This window comes from Gracilinanus agilis, chromosome 4 (genome assembly GCF_016433145.1).
Source record: "Gracilinanus agilis isolate LMUSP501 chromosome 4, AgileGrace, whole genome shotgun sequence".
Taxonomy (NCBI): Eukaryota; Metazoa; Chordata; class Mammalia; order Didelphimorphia; family Didelphidae; genus Gracilinanus; species Gracilinanus agilis.
Window position 1 is genome coordinate 234,060,969 of NC_058133.1, and position 25,993 is coordinate 234,086,961.

General features: G+C 39.5%; 2 protein-coding genes across 2 annotated transcripts in view; one reads left to right on the top strand and one right to left on the bottom strand.

Moving 5' to 3' along the window:
- Positions 1–20,874, top strand: part of DNAH17 (dynein axonemal heavy chain 17) — a 233,897-nt gene extending 213,023 nt beyond the window's left edge. Inside the window, exons 63-77 of the mRNA XM_044675175.1 lie at positions 52–216; positions 674–814; positions 1,129–1,299; positions 2,890–3,012; positions 4,663–4,856; positions 7,753–7,901; positions 8,005–8,132; positions 8,353–8,580; positions 11,770–11,961; positions 15,166–15,345; positions 15,740–15,922; positions 16,448–16,630; positions 17,604–17,747; positions 18,350–18,575; positions 20,223–20,874. Coding sequence (XP_044531110.1) covers positions 52–216; positions 674–814; positions 1,129–1,299; positions 2,890–3,012; positions 4,663–4,856; positions 7,753–7,901; positions 8,005–8,132; positions 8,353–8,580; positions 11,770–11,961; positions 15,166–15,345; positions 15,740–15,922; positions 16,448–16,630; positions 17,604–17,747; positions 18,350–18,575; positions 20,223–20,470 — 2,655 coding nt within the window. The 3' untranslated portion in view covers positions 20,471–20,874. The remainder of the gene's footprint in view (positions 1–51; positions 217–673; positions 815–1,128; positions 1,300–2,889; positions 3,013–4,662; positions 4,857–7,752; positions 7,902–8,004; positions 8,133–8,352; positions 8,581–11,769; positions 11,962–15,165; positions 15,346–15,739; positions 15,923–16,447; positions 16,631–17,603; positions 17,748–18,349; positions 18,576–20,222) is intronic.
- Positions 20,332–25,993, bottom strand: part of PGS1 (phosphatidylglycerophosphate synthase 1) — a 121,534-nt gene continuing 115,872 nt past the window's right edge. The window contains exons 14-15 of the mRNA XM_044675176.1: positions 25,399–25,545; positions 20,332–20,404 (exon numbers count right to left, since the gene is read on the bottom strand). Of these exons, the coding sequence (XP_044531111.1) occupies positions 25,426–25,545 (120 nt within the window). The 3' untranslated portion in view covers positions 20,332–20,404; positions 25,399–25,425. The remainder of the gene's footprint in view (positions 20,405–25,398; positions 25,546–25,993) is intronic.

Consider the following 25,993-nt stretch of genomic DNA (forward strand, 5'->3'; position numbering starts at 1 on the left):
ATCATATATAGATCATTAATTGTGCTTCTTGGGTATATGCTATTTTTTTAGGCAGAACTCACAAAGTCTCAAAATGAATTTAAGATTGTCCTGAAAGAATTAGAAGATTCTTTGCTAGCCCGTTTATCTGCTGCATCAGGAAACTTCCTGGGAGACACAGCCTTAGTGGAAAATCTGGAGACAACCAAACGGACTGCTAATGAAATTGAGGAGAAAGTAAGAAACTTTCTCTAGCAATGGCTTTTTTTCCTTACAAACTAAGCCTAGGGTAAAAATTCTTTAAAATAAGAAATACTAGAATATGTTACCAAAAGAGAAATCTCCTCATGAAATCACCAAGCTTGGGCTGGCATAAGGGTAACGATAGGGCACAGGTGGTTTACCTGATGCCTTCAAATTTCCTTCTTAGCTCTACTATGCTTTCTTAGGAAGACTGAGATAGAGGCAGTTTGGTACACTATAGAAAGAAACCTGTGTCTGTGGCCAAAAAATCTAGGTCCAAATCTAAGACAAAACTCTCCAAGCCTTAGAAAGTTTTCTTTCCTATAAAATGAGAGAATTGACAGATTTTATCCTCTAATTATAGCCAGGATGCTTTTCATGTTCCTTTTCCATAGACTGGATTCACTAAATATTTCCCCCTCTCCCCGCCCCCCCGCCCCCCCGGTTTTAGGTGAAAGAAGCAAAAATTACAGAAACTAAAATCAATGAGGCAAGAGAAAACTACCGCCCAGCTGCAGAGAGAGCATCCATGCTGTACTTTATTCTGAATGATCTCAACAAAATCAATCCCATCTATCAGTTCTCACTGAAGGTATCTGCTCTAACAATCCTTCTTGGGGGGGGGAGGGGGGTTCTCAAAGTACGTTCACTCATAAGTAGTGCTAGGGGTTACATGAGCCCAGTAGAGTGAATGAGAGTCAATAGCATAAATAGGAATGTTTTATTTTAAGTCTTGTCAGAACTGTTCCAACTCCTAACTGTTCTCAGAGGGGTTCTAAGCCAAATTAATCTTCTAATGATGCGATTCCTTCTGGAATCTGATTTAACACAAAAGCATGGGTGGAGTGGGGATGTTTGAAATTTTGACCATTTCATTCCTTCTCTGGTTTTACTATTTCTGATCAGGCATTTAATGTGGTCTTTGAGAAAGCCATTCAACGGACTCGGCCAGCTGATGAGGTGAAAGAGAGAGTGATTAATCTGACAGATGAAATCACCTACTCTGTGTTTATGTACACAGCTCGGGGACTCTTTGAGAGAGACAAACTCATTTTTCTGGCACAGGTTGCCTTTCAGGTAATTTAAGACACTTTTGAGGTTATTTCTAGAGAAACATCACTAATAAATATCAACTTGGGAAGGTAAGTCTGAAGAGGAAACAGATTAAATTCTAGAAAAACTAAAAAAAAAAATTTCACTATTTTTTTTAAGGACATGCCATAATTCTAAGAGATAGCAGATGGGCACAGTCCAGCCCTACCATCAGGAATACGACCCCGATTGGAAGTCCTAGACCCAACCTAATCTAGTTGAGTGACTTTAGATTACTTGACCCTCTCAGTACAAAAAAAAAGTAAATGTGATTGAGCTAATGATGGCTTGGTGGATAGAGAGCCAGTCCTAGAGACAGGAATTCCTGAGTTCAAATCTAACCTTAGATATTTCGTAGGCAAGTCACTTAACCCCTATTATCTAGCCCTTACCACTTTTCTGCCTTCGAACCAATAATTATTATTGATTTTAAGATGGAAACAAAAAAGAAGTAAATGTAATCTGTTATCAGTAGTGATTTTACATACTGAGAATGCCTCACACTGATAAACTCATGATGAAGTAGGGTGGCAAGGAAATAACATAATTCTAACAAGCTGTTAACAAAGTTTTGCCAAGTCTTGTCTCTCTTTGGGGAATGAATGAGTTTCATTTGAAATCAGTCTACTGAAATAAGCAAATAGTCCTATTAAAGTATCTAAAGACAGTCTGTGGAATTAAATGGGTTTAATATTTTCCCTGTGGCTATAGACTAGTCACTTCATTGCAAATATTAATAATATGGAAATGGGTTTTGATCAATGATACATGTAAAGTCCAGTGGAATTGCTTGTTGGCTATGGGAGGGGTGAGGGAAAGAACATGAATCATGTAACCATGGGAAAATATTTTAAATTAATTAATTAAATAAAAATAAAATAAATATTTCCCCTGTGATTTTATTTACATTATAAGTTTATTTAACAAACTTTAAACTTCATAGTGTGAATGTAAACTTTAAGCCAACCCTAGTATAAATGTCCCATCTTTAAGTTAGTGAGTCCCAATGAAACAATAATGAAAAATAAGTTCGGCCTACAGTTAAAACTTTTCATTCCTGTCTGAGAGTAACATTCACTAATTAGTTGTCACTTACCAGAACAGCATGCCTTCCTTCCCATACCAGTAGTATTTCCTGTCTGAACAAAAAGTGAACTGTGTCTGGGAAGTAGCCTTTTCCTGAATCAGCAATGAGGTCCTTGTGGCCAGTCGTCTGTGAGATGACAACAATTGTGAGCTCCTGGGACCTTGACTGTCTGTCAGAGAACACTCTTACCCCTAAGTATGAAAGCTAAGCAATATAGGAAAATAAATCTGAAATGACAGGATCCCAGTCCTCCAGGAACTAGGAGACACTGACACAGATGGCCCAGGCAAACCCAAGACAAGATGCTTTTAAACAAAAGGAATGGGCAAGTAGAATACCATTACCAATTGGTTAAGAGATGTCTGTCCCTTAAAACCTTTGCCCTATACCCAGTGACTTGTGACTGCCAAGGAGTCCTTTTTAAAATAATGCCAGATAATCCCCTTTGACTATGTCAGCAACTTAACTCTATGCTCCTATTTCCTCAGGTTTTATCAATGAAAAAAGAACTGAATCCAGTTGAATTGGATTTCCTTTTGAGATTCCCTTTTAAGGCTGGGCTTACTTCACCTGTCGATTTTCTATTACATCAAGGATGGGGAGGAATTAAGGTTTGTCCAAAGACTGAGAAATAATATGTACATTCTTCTCTTAGTGTAAAATCTTTTCTTCTAAGGCTGAGTGAGTTAATAAGATTAGATTGCAACAAGTCATTGGCCTGCGGAATTCAGTTACAGTAAGGAAACCAGAGATAATGATGAAAAACTTTATCTGCTTACTTCTGGCAAAATTAAAACTTTTCATTCCTATTTTGAATATCATTTATTAAATCCCTATGATGTACCAGATGTTTATACTGGCATCGAAAGGGATAACTTCCTGGCAGGCTGAGATCGCCTCTGGGATGCTAGACCACATGGCATTACCTCCCCAAGTATACAGTATAAAGAGGTTCTAACCCCAGAATGCATTGTTCTTTGGGGCTAATTCTGGCCCTCAATGGTTTTTTTTTAATTGTAGAATAGAATGACTGAACTACAGAGGGTCATCTTGTCCAGAAGGTAATTTCTTTTGGTGTCAAAGAAATCAAGAGAAGGAAAAATTAGTGGACTGTTGAGTAACAATTCCCAACTGAGAGATCACAGATTCTTGAAAGAACCATTTTGTCTATTTTATATGGATAAAGGGACAAAAATTCCCCTCTACTTACCACCTCTGGATCAAGTGGTCATCCTGCCTTTGTTTAAAGCTTTATCAACCTTTATTTGTAGAGGAAGTCATTTCCACTTTTGGTTAGCTCTAATTGCAAAGAAGTTTTTCCTTCATTGAACCTAAATTTGCCTCTCAATTTCTACTCACCATTCTTGGTTTTGAACCTGATACATGACTTATCTTTAGTCTCTTCTCCTTTCCCCCACTTTTTCTTATCAAAATTGTTTCTCAATAGCCCTATATTCCTATAACTATAGTTCAAAAGCCCCAATTTGTGCCTTCACTTATAGTAGTCAGCCAGAGGACACAATTAGCTCTTTTTTTTTTAAAACCCTTAACTTAAAGTGTATTGGCTCCTAGGTGGAAGAGTGGTAAGGGTGGGCAATGGGGGTCAAGTGGCTTGGCCAGGATCACACAGCTGGGAAGTGTCTAAGGCCAGATTTGAACCTAGACCTCCTGTCTCTAGGCCTGACTCTCAATCCACTGAGATACCCAGCTGCCTCACAATTAGCTCTTACCTTAAAAGGCTATTGTGAGGGGCAGCTAAGTAGAGCTTGAAGGTTTGAAGTCAGAAGGATCTGATTCAAACATGGCCTCAGATACCACTTAGCTGTGTGACCCAGGGCAAGCCACTTCACCACAATTGCCCCACCCTTACTGCTCTTTTGTCTTAGAATTAAGGATTTTTTTAAAAATGGCTACAGTTGGGGCAACTAGGTAGCACAATATTTAGAGAGCCAGGTCTGGAGTCAGGAGAACCTGGCTTCAAGTCTGGCCTCATATAAAAATAAAAACAGTTAATAGTTTTAATTTGATTATGAAACTATTGGTCTTTTCATCCCAAAAAATAGCTCTGAGGTCCAAACAGCCACCTGGAAAATGAAATGGCCACCTAGATAAAATTTAATTAGAATTTGTTTTAAATATCCTCCCCCAAGTGCTCAGCATGGTCCTTTGCTACTATGAGGTCATGCATATGATTATTGCCAAATAAATTTGAATAACTTTTTCTAAAAAGGAAATGAAATGAGTTGTTAATATATTCCCAGGTCCTCTCAGATATGGATGAATTCAGAAATCTGGATAGTGACATTGAAGGATCTGCTAAACGGTGGAAAAAATTTGTTGAATCTGAAGCCCCAGAAAAGGAAATATTTCCTAAGGAATGGAAGAATAAAACTGCACTACAAAAACTCTGTATGATGAGGTGTATGAGACCAGATAGAATGACTTACGCTGTCAGGTATATAACCAGAGATTCCTATCAAATCTGAATTCTAGCTAAAGCTTGACCAAAGGTCTGAGCATAAGCATAGTTCTCCAAGGGATGATTTTTGCCCTTCACCCATTTATTCCTTCTAATGTCATTATAGAATTATAGAACTTAAGTGCTGGAAGGGACTTCAGTGCTTAACACTTCCAATGTAAATAAAAAAAGAACTTCTTACTGAATTTCACTTAACTAGCATAACAAGGGATAGCTAGGTAGCACAGTGGATGGAATGCTGGGGCTGGAGTCAGAAAAGCTCATCTTCATGAGTTTAAATCTGGCCTCAGCCATTTACTGTGTGACTCTAGATAAGTCATTTAATTCTGTTTGCCTCAGTTTCCTCATCTATAGAGTGAATCAAAGATGATAATGGCAAAACCACTGCAGTCTTTGCCAAGAAAACCTGAAATGGAGTGACAAAGAATCAGGCATAACTGAAATGACTCAGCAGCAGCAACAAACAGCAAAATATTCAGCTTCTGCTTGAGCATATCAAAGAAAGGAAACTGTCCCATTTCTCCAGATGGCCTTTTCTTCTAGTTGTTGAGAAATTCTTCTGACCCCAAGCCTAAAGTTCTCTTTTTACTTTGACACAGTGATCCTGTTTGTCCTCTTGGATTACCCAGAATTAGTCTACTCTTCCCTCTGCCCAACAGACCTTCAAATATTGTCATGTTCCCCCAAGTCCTCAGCCAAATTTCCCCCAAACACCCACCTCCATGCTAGAATTCCCGCTTTGGTAAAGTGGAAATCTCATACCCTCTGGCCAGCCAGACTTTTGTTTTCAGTTGAGAAATTGAGATTTGTGAGGAGGGCCCAACTCCTTAAAAAAAGAAATCACTTTACTGTCAGATTGTGTTTAATTAAGCTGTTGGTCCTAGTTATGAAGTAGAATATCTATTTGCTTTCTGGAAAGAGGATGAACAAAAGCTGAGAAAAAGCCAAGTGGCCACCTGAATATTTCAAGATGGTTCATGAACATTAACATTAAAGGGTACAATTCTTTAACCCACAGGTTCCATTGATACACATATAGCCCAAAAAGGGAACCTCCAGCATTGACTATTCAGGCCCTTCCTCGGTTCTATCAAACTGCTGTTGTGAGATGAAGTTTCAGGGTGGTTTTGATTTGCTTTTCTCTATGATTCAGAGCATTATTTCATATGGTGATTAATAATTTTTAATTCTTCTTTCAAGAATTGTTCATTTCTTTTGTCATTGTTTAGTTGTACCCAATTCTTAGTGATCCCATTTGATTGGTAAAGACATTGGAGAGACTTGCCATTTCCTCTAGTTCGTTTTATAGATGAGGAAATTAAGGCAAAATTAAGTGAACCTACCCAGAGTCACGCAATCTAGTAAGTGTCTGCGACCAGATTTGAACTCAGGAAGATGAATCTTCAGTATTATTATCAGGATAGTAATCTACTGTGCTACCTACCTGCCCCTTCATTTCCTTTTGACTACTTCCCTTTTGGGTAGTGGACTTTTTGTTGGACATCCGTGCCTGCTCACACAAAGTCATTTTTAAAATTTTTCCAAACACTTGCCATCCTAAGAGGGCAGCTGCATTTTGTTCATGCTGAAAACCTTTTTACAAAAGTACATGAAAAAAGTACATGAAAAAGTAATCAAAATTATCTACTTTTCTTTGGAATTACAGCTCTCCCTTGGTTAAGAATTCAGCTGGTACTCAATGCTGCAAAAGACATGATTTACTTCTCTTTTTTATAAATGGACCTTTAATAATATTCACGTCACATGTACATTTTTATTTTATTGTGCAATGTGGTGTAAAGATGTTGGTCTAACCCTAATTTCAGCCAGATTGTTCTCTAGTTTTCCCAGCAACTCTTGTCTGTGTATCAAAGACAAATATGATTTTTTTTCCCTTTTATTTGGTTAGCCATGATAAGAGGCAGCATAGTATAGATAGAAAATTGGTGTTGGGCTCCAATTTTGTCTGAGGCACTTATTTCTGGAAGACCCTGGATAAGTCAGTTTCCTATTAGGTAAAATTAGGATAACAGTAGCACCAAATGAGGTTTTGTAAATATAATGATATACATATGTATATACACATATATATACATGTGTTTGATATATATCTGTACCTATATACACATGCTTACATATGTCATGTGTATGAATATGTGTTTGAATAAATTGCTTTGTAAAGTTTAATGCACTATATAAGTGTGGGAATTCCAGGGAATTAGGAGTTGGCTTCCTACCTCCCCATGCCTCTTACCAAGGTTGCTCGTTAGGACTGAGAATAATTTAATCATCTGGCACTTTTCTCTGCCCTAGCAGAACAGAGGAGGTTTCTGTGAGGACTGAAAGGGTTATATAAAGGGCTTTGTAACTCTAAAGCACCAGTTAAAATAAGAACTGTAGGATTAAGGGAAATCAACGAACATTTTATTCATCTGGATTATTCATAAACCAATGAGCTATCTAAATTAGGGACTTGGCTGCAGTGATGCCATCATATCTAGATAGGCTCATAGAGTTCCACAGGGTCACTTGGTACAGAGGTACCCTGAGGTTTAAACCTGAATGATGCTAATATCATTTTAATTTTCATGTTTACAAGTTGGTCCCATGTAATCCCACAGAACTGAATTTATATACCTTTCGAAATAAATCCAGGACTAAACTCTCAAAGCCCTCAACCTCCTCACAGAATAGATAGCTCTCTCATCTTCCTTCCCCCTGCCAAATATCCTCTTGCCCCAGAGTAGATGGCCCTCTAACCTAGTTTGGCCCACTGGTCCATGTTGCCACAAAAATCTACTCAACTCCATTGTTGCTCCCAGAGCATTCTATGGCGCCTCTTTTCATGTCTAATAAAGAATATCTTCTTCAGAAACTTTGTGGAGGAGAAGATGGGGACCAAGTATGTGGAAGGCCGGAGTGTTGAGTTTTCCAAGTCTTATGAAGAAAGCAGCCCTTCTACCCCCATCTTCTTCATCCTTTCACCAGGGGTTGACCCCCTGAAAGATGTGGAAGCATTGGGTAAGTAATTCCCAAGAATAACAGTCTTTTGTTGTTGATAACTGTGCCCTCAACCTCTGGAGTTTTTCCAGCTTGGTGGTTTTCCTGTTTTTCTTTCCCTCAGGAAACAAGTTGGGATTTACCATTGACAATGGGAAAATCCATAACGTGTCCCTGGGGCAGGGACAAGAGGTGGTAGCTGAGAATGCTCTTGATGTGGCATCTGAGGAAGGGCACTGGGTCATTCTACAGGTACTTAGTGGGAACCTTGGCCTCCCCAATAAGGCAGTTCTTCTCCTATGAAGGAATTCAACCAACTATGCAAATTAAATTAGTCTGAATACATTGACCAAGGAGCATCATGGTTTAAAAAAAAAAGTCAGGCTAGGAGTTGGAAAAAAGGAAAATAGGATGTACTGAGAGGGAATGGAGAGATGTAGAGATCAATTAATCAATCCAATTTTGCTTGTAGAACATCCATCTTGTTGCCAAGTGGCTGAGCACTCTGGATAAGAAGGTGGAGCGATACAGCACAGGGAGCCATGATGACTACCGGGTATACATGAGTGCAGAACCTGCCCCTTGCCCTGAAGTTCACATCATTCCACAGGGCCTCTTGGAAAATGCCATAAAAATCACAAATGAGCCTCCTACTGGCATGCATGCCAACCTGCACAAGGCCTTGGATCTCTTCACGCAGGTATGGCTGGTTTTTGGCAGGGCTTTTATTCCCTCTCCTCTCCCTTCCCTCCAAGATCCCTAAATGCAGGATATTATAAGACTTGGATTTGGGGGAAGAGGGGGGCAGCTGAATGGACTGAGAGGCAGGCCTAGAGATGGGATAGTCTAGGTTTAAATCTGGCCTCAGACACTTCCTAGCTATATGTGACCCTGGACAAGTCACTTAACCCCCATTGCCTAATCCTTACCACTCTTCAGCCTTGTAACCAACACCCAATATTGATTCTAAGGTGAAAGGTAAGAGTTAAAAACACCCCAGCCTTGAATATCACAAAAAGATACATACTGTGTATAAATAGGGGACAAGACATGGCCCTGAAATGTTTTCTTTAAGAGAATTTTAGAAAAGTGAATTACTTCAAAGGCAAAAGGAAAGTTTGTTATTTAAAGGAATAACTCTTGAGGGGGAAATCATTTTGTAAAGCAAAACATTTTGCAATGGAAAGGACTCCCTAATTTGTGCATTTTTAAGCTTTGAAGTTTCATGTACACATACAGGTTGTCCCAAAAGTCTTAGCACAGTTTTAAGCTTTAATAGCTGTTAAGTACCAGTAATAATAATTGTTTTATTTTATTTTTTAACCCTTACCTTCCATCAATCAATACTATGTTTTAGTTCCAAGGCAGAAGAACAATAAAGGCTAGGCAATGGGGGTTAAGTTTGCCCAGGGTCACACAACTAGGAAGTGTCTGAGGCTGGATTTAAACCCAGGACCTCCCATCTCTGGGCCTGGCTCTCAATCCACTGAACCACCCAGCTGCCCCCACTTAACCACTTTAGAGTCATTTTATAGCTTTTTATTGCTTAACTATTTAATGTCTTAACTAATAGTATAAATAGAACTTGTACTGTTAAAACTGCACTAAAACTTTTGGGACATCATATATATATATATATATATATATATATATATATACAGAGAGAGAGAGAGAGAGAGAGAGAGAGAGAGAGAGAGAGACAGAGAGAGAGACAGAGAGACAGAGAGACAGAGAGAGAGACAGAGAGACAGAGAGACAGAGACAGCGAGAGACAGAGACAGAGACAGAGACAGCGAGAGACAGAGACAGAGACAGACAGAGGGAGACAGAGACAGAGACAGAGACAAAGACAGAGACAGAACATAATACATGCTTATCATCCTTCATTCATATTTGAAGTGGTGGGCATTATCTGTAGATGATCAACCCAGTTGATTAGAACATTATGACTCAATGTCATGTATGTTTACACTAGTGATTTAAAGAAAGGCAAAAGATAGTTCCTGCTCTCAAGGAACTCAGTCAATTGAATTAGAGCCCTCTATGGCTCCTTCCAACTCTAAATCCTATGAATGAATTTTCTGGTTCATTTAAGGAATAAAGGAAACCCTAACCAACTAAATATACTTAGTTATTACTTCAATGGTTGAGATATAAAGGTCTGAAACTTACAAGATGGCTAAAGATGCTTACCAATTCTCCCATTTCCCCAGCTTCATTCATATTTGGCATCTTCACAGTTTGTCATATTATATAAAGTTTTTCATATAAGCAGACCTTTGGTTTGTCTGCTTCATAAAGTTCTTAAAATTTCCTCAAATTCAGAGTTATCTATCTAAAAACAGTTTGTGACTGTATTTATTTGAGTCATTCTTTGGCATATTTCAAGAGGCCAAGAAAAAAAAGAAGAGAACAGAGTAGCAAACATATTCTTGAGGTGTCTCCTATACAAAATGAAATTGTTTTCATGTTTCTTGGGTTAAAAACCTTTGCCTTGTGTGAATGAATTGCTGTAATCTCTCCCCTTCCCCCCTTCTCCTTCTATTAGCTTTCCTATAACCTTCTGTTTGGATCTGGCAAGCTCTATTTATTTCTTGGCCAAGCCCCTCCTCTTCCAGTTGGCCATTTTTCTCTCTCTAAGAAGCTAAGAAGATTTATTTCCTGGAGGTTTCAGGCAGGAAGCTGAGCCCTGGGAAAGAGGGGCTAGAGGTTATGGGGAATTGGTCACTCTCACTTCCCTGGAACCAAAACGTAGAGGCCCCAGCTCTGTTTTCATGGTCAAAAGGAGGGAGGAGGCTAGAGGGTAACTGAGAAATCCAACTTGAAGAGCTAAAAATTTAGCATTTGCCCTGCCCCTTTGCCAGGGTCTCAAAAACATAAAATTGAGCTTATCTGTTTCCAATAATAATCAAACTTGTTCCAGTAGCCATGGTTCCAACTCATTTAATAATGATAACACAGCAAAACCTCATTGATTCAGACCATTAAATGAGAACCATAGAACTATAGTTAAAGATAGAATGGGTCTTAGAGATTATCCAGTTCTATCTCCATCATTCTCAGCAGAAGAAAATTAGAACACAAAACAATGGCTTGCCCAAGGACCAAAGTTAACTGGTTTTCCATGACATACTGGGGCCTCCTGGTCTGGGCTTAAGTCTAAGCCTTGCCGAGTCCAAAAAATAAAATAAGGTTCAACCCAGTAAACACAAGCCTATTTTATTATAGTCAGGCAACAGGAATTCTTTAAACACCAGGCACTACGTTCATGCTGGAGATACAAAGAAAGGCAAAAATGCAATTATGATACTAATAAAATGTTAGATCCATTTTGACAAACTTTTAAAAGGAGTAGGACATTTTGTTTATATGCAAAAATTGCTCAATAATGATAAATATAAATAATACTCACGATAAAAACCACCACAATAATAATTAGCATCTATATAGTGTTTTAAAGTTTTAAGAAGCACTTTATACATGTCATCTCATTTGATGCTCAAAACAATCCTGTGAGCTAGGAACATTTAAAGAGTCCTTAGCTTGCTCACTTTTTGGAGTTTTGTTATTCTGTGTACTTGAAAATATGGCTACATTTTCTTTTTAAATCTCCACTTCAGCGTTTTCAGTAACTACTTCAAACTGATTGTCCCCTTGATTTGACAGATTATTGAGGTTAGCCTAACAATCAGCAGATCATTTAGTTTCCTTAGTAAAGTGGTTGGCCAGGATTTCACTAATAGCATAACTTTAATCATAAATCATAACATAATCAGCCTTTCCCATGTAAAACTTTGCCTCCTTTATTCTCTCTCCTTTTTGAAATTTGATTTATAAACCTATGAAACAGCATCTGACATTTTAAAAAAAATATCTCTTTCTTTCTTAGGATACATTAGAAATGTGCACCAAAGAAATTGAATTTAAATGCATATTGTTTGCCCTCTGTTATTTCCATGCGGTGGTGGCAGAGAGGCGAAAATTTGGAGCTCAAGGTTGGAATAGATCATACCCTTTCAACAATGGAGACCTAACCATCTCTATCAGTGTTCTTTATAACTACTTGGAGGCAAACCCAAAGGTAAAGAAAGATTTGCCTAAGAAGAACAAATCACATGATGATGATAGCAAAAATCAGTTTTCCCTCCCCAAGATTGTGGGGTTTTCTATATATTTGCTCTTTCTCCCTTCCTTCTTGAACTAATTTAGCACATCAGTGCAAGCCCTGTCCTGTGTCAGGAAAACACATTAAGAGGGCAGAAGTGTGACCTTCTGTGGGAGGGTGGTGTGTCTGTGTGTGTGTGTGTGTGTGTGTGTGTGTGTGTGCGCGCGCACACGCGCACGCGCACTGAAAATGCTCTTGCCCTTTCCTGAAGACACTATGCCACATGGAGACCCCAAGAGTAAGGGGCTCCCTTACTTGCCCCAGAATATTACAGTGACTCTGAGGGAGATATTCACCAGGTGTACCTGGCTGAAGGGATTTTCTGCAGTAAGGCGACAGCAGATGTCAGTGCCCTGATTAAAAAATAATAATAGGGGGCAGCTGGGTAGCTCAGAGGAGTGAGAGTCAGGCCTAGAGACAGGAGGTCCTAGGTTCAAACCCAGCCTCAGCCACTTCCCAGCTGTGTGACCCTGGGCAGGTCACTTGACCCCCATTGCCCACCCTTACCAATCTTCCACCTATGAGACAATACACCGAAGTACAAGGGTTTAAAAAAAAATTAAAAAATAATAATAATAATAATAATTTTATCTGTCATTTCCTTTCCATTTCCACTACACTAATTAATTATTTCTACTACACTAATTAATACAGTAGTTGCTACTCTGATAAGGCTCTTATTTCTGCCTGTTTGCATTATCAAGCCTTAACTGCTCCCTCTTTCTGGAATCTTCAAACCATTCCTCATACCAGACTAATCTTTAAGCACAGATGTAGCCAATGTTCCTTCTCTACTCAAACCCTTGAGTTTGCTCTCTATTACCAAAAGTTTAAATTCTTTAGCCTAGATTTAAGACTCTGCAACTTGGTGTCATCTTTCTAGTTATAACTCTCAGTACTTTCCTCCAGGTGTACCATTCTGCATAACTGTTTTCATGCTGAACCCTTGCAGGTTCTCTCACCTACTGAATCTTACCTATTCTTTAAGACCAGGCTCAATTTTCATAGTCTTCATAAAGCTGATCTTGATTCTCAATCAAAAAATTATTTTCTGCATCCTGCATTTGGTTTTCAGTTTTTTTAAATGTACATCAGACATGTATTGGTTTTCTCACACCCCTTACTATAGACATCCAAATTCTAAGAAAGCAGGGATTGTTTTATTCATCTTTTCATTTTCATTTCTCTTCTAGAACAAAGCAACATACCACCACCATGAGCATTTTAAAATATGCCAAAGTAGACAATAAATGATGGCTAAAGTTGTTGAAGTTATTTTGTCCCCTTCCAGTTAAAAGTAAAAAATACCCCAAATCTTTGTCCAAGATGGCTAGCATGTATTGAAATGAGAACCAAGAAGAGAACTCCCTAGTGCTTTTGCTAAAATGATGTTTAGGCCATTGACTACAGAGAGAAATTCACACTGAGAATTGCTCAAGATCAACCCCAAAGGTTCACAGATGGTTGAAGTTATTACTGCAGAGCAATGCTTATTAAGAACTACAGGATTTTCCAAAGAAGCCAAAGGCTTTCATCATCACCCAAATTTGCACTTTACACTATGACAAAATCACGTAAAATAAGAGGTCTCAAAACTGAGATTTTAAATCTCTAATGCCTCACCTAAAGAAATGCCCCTTCCATTCAGTACCTGCTCACTCTCAGTTGATTTATTCTTTAAAATGAGGGCAGGTGGTAGCGATATTAGGCCGTACATGGTTAAGGGTTCCACTAGGGGGTGTACAAGGGCAGGGAAAGAAGCTTGAAAAACTACTGAAAATCAGTCGACTGGTCAAGGTAGAAAAATCAGTTAAAATTATATGTAAGAGGGGGCAGCTTGGTGGCTCAGTGGATTGAGAGTCAGGCCTAGAGACGGGAGGTCCTAGGTTCAAATGTGGCCTCTGACACTTCCCAGCTGTGTGACCCTGGGCAAGTCACTTGACCCCCAGTGCCTACCCTTACCACTCTTCTGCCTTGGAGCCAATACCCAGTATTGATTCTAAGGTGGGAGGTAAGGGTTTAAAAAAAAAAATTATATGTAAGAATGGATCTGTGAATTAGAATCATTCTTTAGCCCAATCTTGAGTTGGCTATCAATCTCCATAAAGCTCTAGTGTAATTTGCTCTCATTAACATTTACCAGGGAAAAGAAATCTCTCAATAATAATAATACCTGCACAAAAAAACTGAGCCAAAAATCTGAAGTCATTTGTTTTCTTTTTTTGTTAAAGTAGCCTACCCATAAAGAATTTTAATGGCAGAAGTGGGCTATAATAATAATAATTTGCAAATGCAAATTACAGTTTACAAATCACCTTAAAAACATCTTATTTTATCCTTACAACCCAGAAAGGGGTGAGTGTTGTGATTACTACCCCCATTTTATTTATGAAGAGTTTGAGACAAATAATAGTTAAGTCACTTGCCTGAGGTCACACAGCTAAGTGTCTATGCATCCATTTTCTCTTCATTAAAATGAGAAGTGTCTTCTTGAAGGTCCTGTCGAACTTCAGATCTATGATCCTATGAAAATAAATCCTTTGATTCCCCATGAAGGGCTGTTTCTGCACTAGATCACTTTTTCTCACTTAACTAATTCCTGGCATTGAACTTACCTTTGGAATTGAGATGCATTGGGGAGTAATCAGAAAAGATACCCCAAGTCTTTCATATCTAATAAGACCAATGATGTTGAAATCTCTCAGAACTGGGACAGGGCATTATCAGCTCGACACATACTAACATTTAAGTGCTCTTTGTTGCTTAACCATTTCAGTTATTTATGAAGAACAGGGCTAATATATAGAAAATAACAACTCTGAGGACAAGGGGGAAATAAAAATGCATCCACCCCCCCAAAAAAATCTCTAATTTGGGGGGGAAAGGAAAGCAAGCAAGCTGCTACCCTGGGTATTGATAAAAGAGATAAAGCAGAAAAGAGAAAGGACAATGACAGCTTAGTTTAAGAGAAAGAGAAGTCAGGAGAAAGGGTAGAAGGTAGGGCACTCAAGCCTAAATTAAGCATTTCATTGGTCAGCACTGCAATTATAAAGAAAATTAAATATAACACATTAGGGGATAGCTAGCATGCTTGCCCTGACCTCTTGTGCCTCTCCTAAGGTGCCATGGGATGATCTACGCTACCTTTTCGGAGAAATTATGTATGGAGGTCACATTACAGATGACTGGGACCGCCGGCTCTGTCGTACATACCTGGGAGAATACATTCGAACAGAGATGCTGGAGGGAGAGTTGCTTTTGGCCCCCGGATTTCTGATTCCTCCCAACTTAGATTATAAAGTGAGTAGCCAAACTCCTCATGGATGGTTAACAAATTAAACATGACCACACAGTAGCAGAAAAAGTTAATGCCATCCTTGGTGGGCTCTCTGATAAAGGCCTTTCACTATAAATGGAATATCAATAATTGAGCAAAGCACCAAGGCAACTAAAATAACCTAAGATTTGAAATGTATCCTACAGCAAGAGGGAATGGAAATTTCCTACTTCTAGCAGTGGACTGAATAGGAGTAACCATGAATGGTATAGGGACTTGGTGGTGAGGTTGGAACTGGGCTTTGAGAAGATCACATATACACAATTATTTAGTAAACATGATGAGAGCACCTTGTCTAACTTGTATCAGAACCAAGAACCCTTTCTGTTTGAGGATGTACTCTTTTTCTCTTTTTAGGGTTACCATGAATACATAGATGAAAACTTGCCCCCTGAAAGTCCATATTTGTATGGTCTGCACCCCAATGCAGAAATTGGTTTTCTTACTGTCACCTCTGAGAAGCTATTCAGAACTGTTCTGGAAATGCAACCCAAAGAGTCTGATTCAGGGGCAGGTACAGGAGTGTCTCGCGAGGAAAAGGCAAGAAATTTTTAATTAAACATTTCAGAAACACAAATTGAGGTAAAGGACTAATGGGAAGCTTTTGACTTCTCAATCCTCAAATCACAAAAAGCCCAGTGTTTTCAGCTGTTTGCTAAAAAACTCTTCCTTCACAAGCTTTTCATTTTGTGCAACATCTAGAGATTCTTGGTAACCAGGAATTGAAGACAGACAAAACTTTTTAATAGATTTAAAAAAAAAAAACTGTGCAAATGCTTCTTCATGAGTTTTGTTTGAAACCTTCTAAACCCTAAAGATAGCAAAAGTCACTAAGAATATCATCCTGCTTTAGTTGAACCCCAAAGGGGCAACCATCTTCTGACAGTACCCAGGGTGGCCCTCTCTTCTTCTTACCTGTAGGAACTCAGGTTTATGGACATTTCATTAAAAACACTCACAAATGGACTTGATAAAATGTGTGGGTTTTTTGACTATGGTTAAATAACACAAACCAAAGAACTTGCGACAGACTACTAGTAACAGGGATGTGTTGGGGATTTTCAGGTCAAAGCCGTACTGGAAGAGATCCTTGAGAAGCTCCCAGAGACATTTAACATGGCAGAGATCATGGCAAAGGCAGCTGAGAAGACACCCTATGTGGTAGTCGCCTTTCAAGAATGTGAAAGAATGAACATCCTGACTAATGAAATGCGCCGATCACTTAAGGAGCTGAACCTGGGATTAAAGGTGAAAAAATATGAAGTCCAAGGTCTTATGGAAAAGACTGCCCCACAGCAGGCCTGGCTCACTATACTGCCAAACAAACAAAATCCCTAAGTCCATAAAAGATAGAACTTCTAATTACCGTCTCATTCCTTCACATTCCTCATTCCTTAATAGCTGTATCCTAAATACTAAGAGATGGGATTGGGTGAATACTCAGGGAATTTAGAAGCCCACCATAATCCCTAGCCAGCAGACTACTGATCTTCTAAGCCAGTCTAGGGTTTCCCCTTTTAACAGAGGTGCAGGGGGCAGCTGGGTGGCTCAGTGGATTGAGAGCCAGAACTAGAGCCGGAAGGTCCTGGGTTCAAATCTGGCTTCAGACACTTCCTAACAATGTGACCCTGGGCAAGTCACTTGACCCCCATTGCCTAGCCCTTACCACTCTTCTGCCTTGGAGCCAATACACAGTATTGACTCCAAGATGGAAGGTAAGGGTTTATTTAAAAAAAAAAAAAGAAGTACAATCAGTGCCCCAGAGGGGCACAGGAAGGGCCTGGAGACAGACCTGAATTCAGATTTGGCCTGCAGACCTTTATTATCTGCATAGCCCCAGGCAAGTCACTTAAACCTCAGTTTGCCTTGGTTTTCTCAGTCATAAAATAAGTATAATAAAATAACCTATTTTGCAGGGTTGCTAGGAGGATATTAGAGATATTTGTATGAAGTTTTAGCACAGCACCTGGCTCTATAAATGCTTATCCACGCCCTCCGTTTCTGAACAGGAACTTGTTCGTGTAGAATGTCACTAGGCTCACACTAGTCTTCCAGCTGAGATATAAATGGCTCAGTGGCCACAGCCAAGGGCACCCTCACCTTCAGTCTAATGAAATGACAGCTCAGCCCCCTGCCACCTTTGTATCACACACTGATGAGAACTAAGGGGAATCGGCCGACACCAGCCCATCTCTACTTTGGTGCTTTTTGTGTTCCTTAGGGAGAATTAACCATAACAACCGACATGGAAGAGCTTTCCAATTCTCTGTTTTATGACAATGTGCCTGAAGCATGGGTAACTCGGGCCTATCCATCCATGCTGGGCCTGGCAGCTTGGTATGCTGACCTGATTCTTCGGATCCGGGTGAGTAACTTCTTTCTCTCAAGCCTTTCTGCTTGGCCCCAGATGAAGGATCTCTAAAAGTTGGGATAAGTTTGCTCACTCCCAGGGCCTGCTAAGAGGAGTGTCTCCAAAGTCTCTAAAGGTACAGTTGTCATGGCAGGAAGGGCCTGGCCCACAACCCTTGAGGCTTCCTGTAACAATGGAAGCATTTTCTCATTAGAAAAGAAAATAAACAAGTATGAAAGGAAAGCAGTTTCCACCAAAATTAATATCATGAGATATTCTCAATGTGAGCAAGGGATGCAGTGAATGAAGCGTGTGCAGGGCTCTGCAGCAAGCAGGATGACTTGAGCACCAAGACTGGAATGTCTAATGTGATTAGGCTCCAATTTTAAGTAAGTCCCTTCTTGACCCTCCTTTTCCCGTTCCCTCATTTAAAATGGAGCCAAACAGTAAACCTACGTCATACATAGGAAGGCAGCTTCACTGATTGCTCTTTGTAAAGCCCTCTCAGCTCTCTGGCTGGAAAGCAAAGGAAGGAAGCATTATAGCATTCCCTCTGCTTAGTGAGGCCCGAGGCAAGGGTCCTTTAGTCACAAGTCTCCTTTCATATTTCCTTCTAGGAACTTGAATCTTGGACAACAGATTTTGCCTTGCCCACATCAGTGTGGTTGGCTGGCTTCTTTAATCCCCAGTCTTTCCTCACTGCCATCATGCAGTCCATGGCCAGGAAGAATGAATGGCCTCTGGATAAAATGTGTCTTTCTGTGGAAGTGACCAAGAAAACCAAGGAAGATATGACAGCTCCTCCAAGGGAGGGTGCCTACGTGAATGGCCTTTTTATGGAAGGTAAAAAGGGTTCTAGCAACCTAACAAAACAAAACGTTAATGACTTCCACTCAATTCAAACACATGAGACATGTAACTCTCAGTAAGGATTTATGTGAACTTGGGGCTTGGGAAGAGTAAGGGGTGAATGTTGCTTTCAGCCTAATTCATGGTTTGGATAGCTGGGCAGACAAAGGAAACTTTAATTCTGAGAATATGCACCAATAGGAGGGAAGAGAGAAACCATTGCTTGGTCTGGGGTTTTTTGGGGGTTTTTTTGCAAAATATCTGGTATCTCATTGGAAGCTCCCAGGAAGCTACTTCCTCCACCCAATGCACCTTCTCTATCAGGTCCCTGAGAGTTTTAAGTAATTTGTCCAATGTGTCAGGGCAAGATTTGAAGCCAAGTCTTTGTCATTTCAAGGCTAACTTCTATGCTATGTTGCCTCTTCTAAAATGCAAGAAGGAGGGGCAGCTGGGTGGCTCAGTGGATTGAGAGCCAGGCCTAGAGATGGGAGGTCCTAGGTTCAAATCCGGCCTCAGACACTTCCCAGCTGTGTGACCCTGGGCAAGTCACTTGACCCCCATTGCCTTCCCTTACCACTCTTCCACCTATAAGTCAATACACAGAAGTTAAGGGTTTAAAATTTAAAAAAAAAAAAAAAAAAAAAAGGTCCTCCTAGGCCCTGGGAGTCAGAGGGCTCAGAATTATATATTTTTGTGCCTTCCAGAACTTTTAAGAGTTCTTTAGGATTGCAAGAAAGCAAAGGTATATGATAACTTCCTTCTTCTAAGAGAGTCCCAAGAAGTTATCCCATATGCATGTGGAAAACAGAGAAGAGCCTGTATTCAAGCTTCTCTGAAAAAGGGAGAAGGGAGGTCAGGAAGTACCACTCCCTTGAGTTCACTGAGCTAAGCTATGATACCCCCCCCCACCTCGACCTCCCTCCCTAGACTGATGAATGACTGATTATCCCTTAATTCTGGGAAAATGTCAATGCCACTGGGGGTGTGGGTAGGAGCAATTTCACTATTTTCCATATCATTGAAGAAAGGCAGTCACAACCACTTTGTCAGTATTTATTTTGGAATTTCAGGCAGGAAATATAAACATCATTAAATAGGATAAGTAGAAATAATGGTTTGGTTAAAAGTAAATCCTTTTAATAATAATTACATATATATGTATAATGTATATATACACCTAAGACAGACATTAAATATGAAGGTCTCCAATAATACTTGGCTAGAGCTGTGATTTCCTGCCATAGCAAACAGAAAGCTAAGGGATCAGACTCTGGAAATATCATAGTTTTAAATAAATGGAAACTCAAGGAACTTCATTTGTCTTAAGCTTTTGTGTTAAGCAATTCCTGAGTGCATAGTGGGATACGCGAGTCAGTTGTAATGCACGTAATTACCCCTATGAAACCCTATTTTTAGCGAATTCCATTTTTAGCTGTTTCTGTGACAGTTCAGGCTCTGGCAAAAAGCCTCTACTCTGCAGGAGCCAAGACTTGTATCCCCTAAGCAACTTCTCCAAGGGCAGGAAGGGGCAAAGACAGGGCCTCTCCCTTTCTCTTCTTCCCTGAGTTACTGCCAGCACACCAAATGGGAAATAACAGCCTCCCTACAGGCCCAGTGCCTGAGCCATGTTGTTGATTGCAGGAGCTCGTTGGGACACCCAAAGTGGAGTCATTGCAGAAGCTCGGCTGAAGGAGTTAACACCACCCATGCCAGTCATCTTCATCAGGGCCATTCCTGTAGACCGTATGGAAACCAAAAACGTATATGAATGTCCTGTCTACAAAACTCGCATCCGTGGCCCCACTTATGTCTGGACCTTTAACCTGAAGACAAAAGAAAAAGCTGCTAAGTGGATTTTAGCAGCTGTTGCATTGCTCTTACAGGCTTAATTTTCTCCAAGGGTTAGGACAATATTTGCTGCCCATAATGATCTGTGCCGCATTAAGCCTAAATAAAATTTGGAATTAAAAACTCCATTCCGCAACTTGTATTTATTAATTTTTTAACAGGGTTCCATGTGAGGTTTTGGTGTTTTACTTTTTATTTTTCTCTTAAAGCAAAGAATAGCTGAATTGAGGGAGAAGGGGCATCAAATGAAAATAATAGCAATTGGCCGTGATCATCTTGTTTACTTGCTCGAGCTTTGGAAGCCATTAGAAGAAATAGGCTACCTGAGGTAAGGGTACCAATTTCCAGCAGCAAAGGGAAAAAACATCCCACCAACCTACAGACTTCCCCAAAGTCCCTGGTTTTATTTGTAAACACAGTACCCTCTCTGACTATTATTCTTGGGGAAGAAGCCCTGTAGTCACAAATGTATTCAAGTCTCTCTCTGCACACACAGCTAAGACCAGATCACACAAAGATCTAAGCAGGTCCTCTTAAAACTAACCAGTCCCTACTATGCCAAGCCCTAGATATGTTCCATGTGGAGGAGCCCATCCTTCCTATTCCATTTGTGGATAGGCTGTTTGATAGAAATGGTGTTTATGACTCAAGCTTTGTGGTCCAAATGCCAAACTTTTCTTGTATTTACCATTTTTTATGAAACTGCTATAACACATTATTATTAACTGCCTTATTGAGTATAAATGTGATGTTCCAAACAGCTACCAAATTGATAATTCTAGTGTGTCACCATTCCTCTGTTTGAAAAAGAAATTCAGTGGCTTCCAACTACTTCTAGGATAAAATAAAAACAACTCTTTGGCATTTTAAAATCTTTCATAATCTGGCTCCAACCAGAGCTTTCAAGGCCAAATCACATTCTACTCCTACACTCTTCTCCCACCAAACTGGCCTACCTGCTGTTCTCCTTCATATACAGCATTCTATCGCCCACCTTCACTGATACAGACTCCCAAATGCCTGAAAAGCTTGGGTTCCTCCTCTCTACATCTTAGAATCCGTCCTTCAAGAGGCCTGGCATCTGCATTAAAACTATCCTACTAAGGGGGCAGCTGGGTAGCTCAGAGGACTGACAGTCAGGCCTAGAGACTAGAGGTCCCAGGTTCAAATCCGGCCTCAGACACTTCCCAGCTGTGTGACCCTGGGTAAGTCACTTGACCCCCATTGCCCACCCTTACCACTCTTCCACCTATGAGCCAATACACAGAAGTTAAAGGTGTAAAAAATAAAAAATAAAAAAAAATAAAAACTATCCTACTAAAAGGTAACAAAATATATTTTGTTGGTGGGGGTGGGAGGTTTCAGCACCGATTCAGACTTGAGGCCTGGGTTCTAAATCCACTTTTGCCATTTAAAATTATGTAGTTGTGTTAGATGATCCACAAGTGATTATTTTCCACTGACATTTCAGTCTTAGAATTAACTAAACATTAACATTACTAAGGCATTGTGGAAAAGGAATTTTATGAATTCAAGTTGAATGATGAGAAAGAAGGAAGCACGATGTCTCACTAGCCAGTTAGGTAAAGCTGTAGTATTTTATTTGGAATCATAAGTGACTTTCCTACCTTCATCTTTCCACCCAGGAGACAAGCCCTGACCTGTTTTGTTCCAAATTGTGGGGGAAAGAAAAGAGCCTATAAAAGGCCATTTATAGTCAGAGGTAATACTTCCAAGAAAGGTAGAGGTCTGGCTTTTAAAGTAGAGGAGAGATTAGATGGAAAATCTGTAAGAACAAGGCTGAGCTAGAAAAGATCTAAAGAAGAGCAATTTGGAGAAAATTTTCATTCAGGTCATAAATAAAAAGTGATCTTTAAGTAATGTGTGTTACAGACTATAGATTAAGTTTGAGATAAGGGAAGGTGACTCGGCTATGTGGAAGGCTTTAAAAGCAGAATAAAGGATGGTTGGAAGGATGACTTAGGCCAACAGTTCTAAGATCATCATTTTTTCCTCTAACTACACTCAATTAAATACTTAAAACTACCCTGCATAATTAAGTAGTTAGAAAACCTTGAACTTGGAATATTCTACTAAAATGTAAAGAGACCCTAAATTCATGCCACACTAGACAACTGCCCACCACTTGGTGGTCAAGCCTACACATCCTTCCCCTACCTGCTCTTGGTGGCCAGAGAGTCTAGTCCCTGTGTTATTTTAAACTTCAAACAGGGTTCAAATACCTCTGAATTTACTCCATCTACAAAATGGAGGCTGTGAAATCTGTAACATCTACCCTCAAAGAATTGAGATAATGAATGCAAAGCAGCCTGTAAACCTTTAGAGTAATAAGTGTCAGCTATTATTACCTCTATTATTACAGAAAATTAGGAAAGGCATGGTATCTTTAAAGTAGTGATAGTCCTATTGTATGCTCTGCCATGGCCAGACCACATTTAGAGTATCATATTCAGTTCTGGACACATTTTCAGAGGAAATGATTAAGTGGAAGGAAACCAAGATGGTGAAAGGGTCTCAAATTCATGTAACAATGGTTGATGAAGAGAACATAAAAATTTAGGTAGTGACAATGTTTCATAAAAAGGGTAAGTAAGACCTGTTTGTTCTGCCTTGGGTCCCAGCTGGTAGAAGAAGGAACAATTGATACAGATTGCAAAGGAAAAGACTGTGAGATTTGGTGTAATGAAATACTTCCTAACAATGAGACCCTTCTAAAAGCAGAATGGATTGCCCTGGAAAGTGGCGGAAGTCTTCCAGAAAAGGTCCAAATTGGATTCATTGGTCTATGAAGTTCCTTTCAACTCCAAAATCCTCTAAGGTTCACTCTATGTTGGGAGAGAGAATAGTTAGCACAACCCCTTCCGGTGTCTTTTTTTAAATTTACCTAGTAAAGATAAGGTCCCATCATGGTGAGGCCAGTTGACCAAATTATCTCCAAATGTTTCAAGGAAATGATTCAGTTTTAAGGCTGAGATCAAGTGTCCAAAAGAAAACTAGAATAAGAGAGGAAACTTTGCAACTTAAAATGGCTTTGATGATTGAGAATTTCTGTAACTGATTTTAATATTAATAGTCTCCATTTCTGATTTTCCTAATATAAAGTAAGAGATGAGTTATTGTTCTGGGGCAGATATTTTCTTGATGAGAAAATGTATGAGTTTAAATTATCAAAGAACAAAGAGAATGAAGTCAGAACATAAAGCCAGAACAGGCAATCATCAGAGCTGCTGATTTCTTAAACTGTAGCTATGTCACAAGAGTGTTTACATTGGTCCCACATGATCTAAAGGAATGCTAGACCTGTTTATTTAAGGTCTCTATCCACAGCCCTTTACTGCCTCTGTACATTCCTTTGGTTTCTCCAGTCTTGTTGTGTTATAGAACAATTTAATAACTATGTTGAAGCCTACCCTTGTTAAGTGGTGCATGGCTACTCTGGGGTAGCTGCTGCTTGTCATTATGTTCCATCATATACCAAGACTGCATGGCCACTTACTTCAAAAGTTGTTGGGATATTTTAGTGAGATGGAGAGTAAAAGAAGCTATCACCCTAGCCTGAAAGATCCTATCATAGGGAAATTCCAAATAAAAAGCCACTAGATAATGGATTGAAGAAAAGCTACATTTAGGGGGACAAAAGACAAGAGCTAGTCCTTTAGAAACAGTCTCTTTATAGAACCCATCCTGAAAGGATTATAGGCCAAGTCAAAGATCAGGTTAAGAAGAGCTCTAATCCTACTCCCTAAATCTATTAAGGACAAAGTTCAATTTCTCAAATCCCTCCCTTCAAAAGTAGTTACTTGTGTCCTAAGGAACCAGAGAGGCCCTATAAAGATGCCCATGACAAATTCAAACAACTGAATGATCAGGGAAATTTCACAATAAGGTCTTTAAATAACAAAATAATCTCTTACTGCAACCATAAGGGAATGCTCATTTCTCAATAAATGTTCTTTTTAAGTGAGGAAAAATGTTTTAGTGAATTCAATGAGAATGGAAAATGCCTATGTCAGAGGATAATCAGGGCCTGTCTAACTCAGTGGTTCAAAATGAGTCTCAACAGAGACTCCAGAACTCCTTAGAACATATTTGAACAAAATTTGGAGACAATTCATCTTGTTCCAACTCCTGGGTAAGGGTCTAAACAAAATTTGTCTGGGACAGAGGTACCTGGTTTTCCTGGTGAGATGACACTGCCAGAAAGGTACTGATAAATTGAGTCGGAGCCTCTCAGCAGTGAACTTATGGGTCAAATTTAATCAAGGCCCCAGAGATATCTCAGAAACATGTAAATGCCTAGCCCTGCTCCAGTTTCTACAGCCAACGAGTAACCTGGAGCTAGACGACAAAACCTGGAGCTATTTTTCTCAGCAAGTTCTGTGTAAAATGGCTGTGTATCAAGAAAGATAAGGGTCCCCTTGCTACCAAAGGTCACTGTTCCTCTAGGTAGTACTATTAGCTAATGTATACAAATCTTGAGCATCTCATCTCTTTAGCTCTAAGTCAGATGAACGTCAATAAGATGTCAGCAAGAAAGCTAGCTCAGGATCTGATTCCTTTTGCTCACAAGCTATTAGCTATAGCTAGCAATGGCAACAGGCCAAGGCTGTCCTCCCTATTTGCAGTGTCAGAGGATGAAGAGTTGAAACTATCTTAACGGCTTTTGTATAGCAGAGGAAATCTGCAACAAGAAGGCATTGTGCATTTATTAAGCACTTACTATATGCTGTATGGTGAGAACATTCTAAAATTTATCAGTTCCCATCAATGATAGGAAACAGGGTAGATGAAAACTACTCAAATCCTTAAACATTATTTTGTATTCACCCAAGAGAAGTGATGAAAAAGATTTTATGTCTCTAAATGAATTGTACTGTGCCAACCTCTGCACTGAGTTGAAATGATCAAAACAAAGGTGAGATTCACTAGAGAAGGGCAGAATTCTCACCTAACAACTGGTCACAAGGTTCTGTCATTAGAAGAAGTTCTTAATCAGTGGAGTCACCATCTTTACCCACAGCTTGACATACCGACTTGGCTGCTCAAAGGTGGCTGAGGACACCAAACCTGACATTCGGTAAAGCTGCTCCTGTTCCTAGGGAATAGCATAAAAACACTTAGTCAAATTCCACCCAGAACCAACCAAGCAAGAGTGGCTTACTGGCCACAGCCAAAGAATTTTCTTGAAAAACAAAACAAGCAAATGTTCAACATAGAACCTCAGGATGGTAGCATAAAATAATGGTTACAAAATTCTAATTATGACTTAGAGCAGGGAATAGCAAACTACAACTGAAAGGCTACAGCTAGCAGCTAAAAATAGTTTTTACATTTTCAAATGCAATAAAAATTGATTTTAAGATGTAAAAGTCATCCTTAGCTTAGAGGTATAAAAAGCAGGCAGGCCTCATGTTTAGCCAGTGTACTGTATGTAGTTTGCTGACATGGTAATGATTTCAAGGTGAGGATTCCGTGTTAAGGATTCCACGTAAAGACTAAGGCAGTCCTCTAATCTAGACAAAGCTAGGAAATAAGAATACATA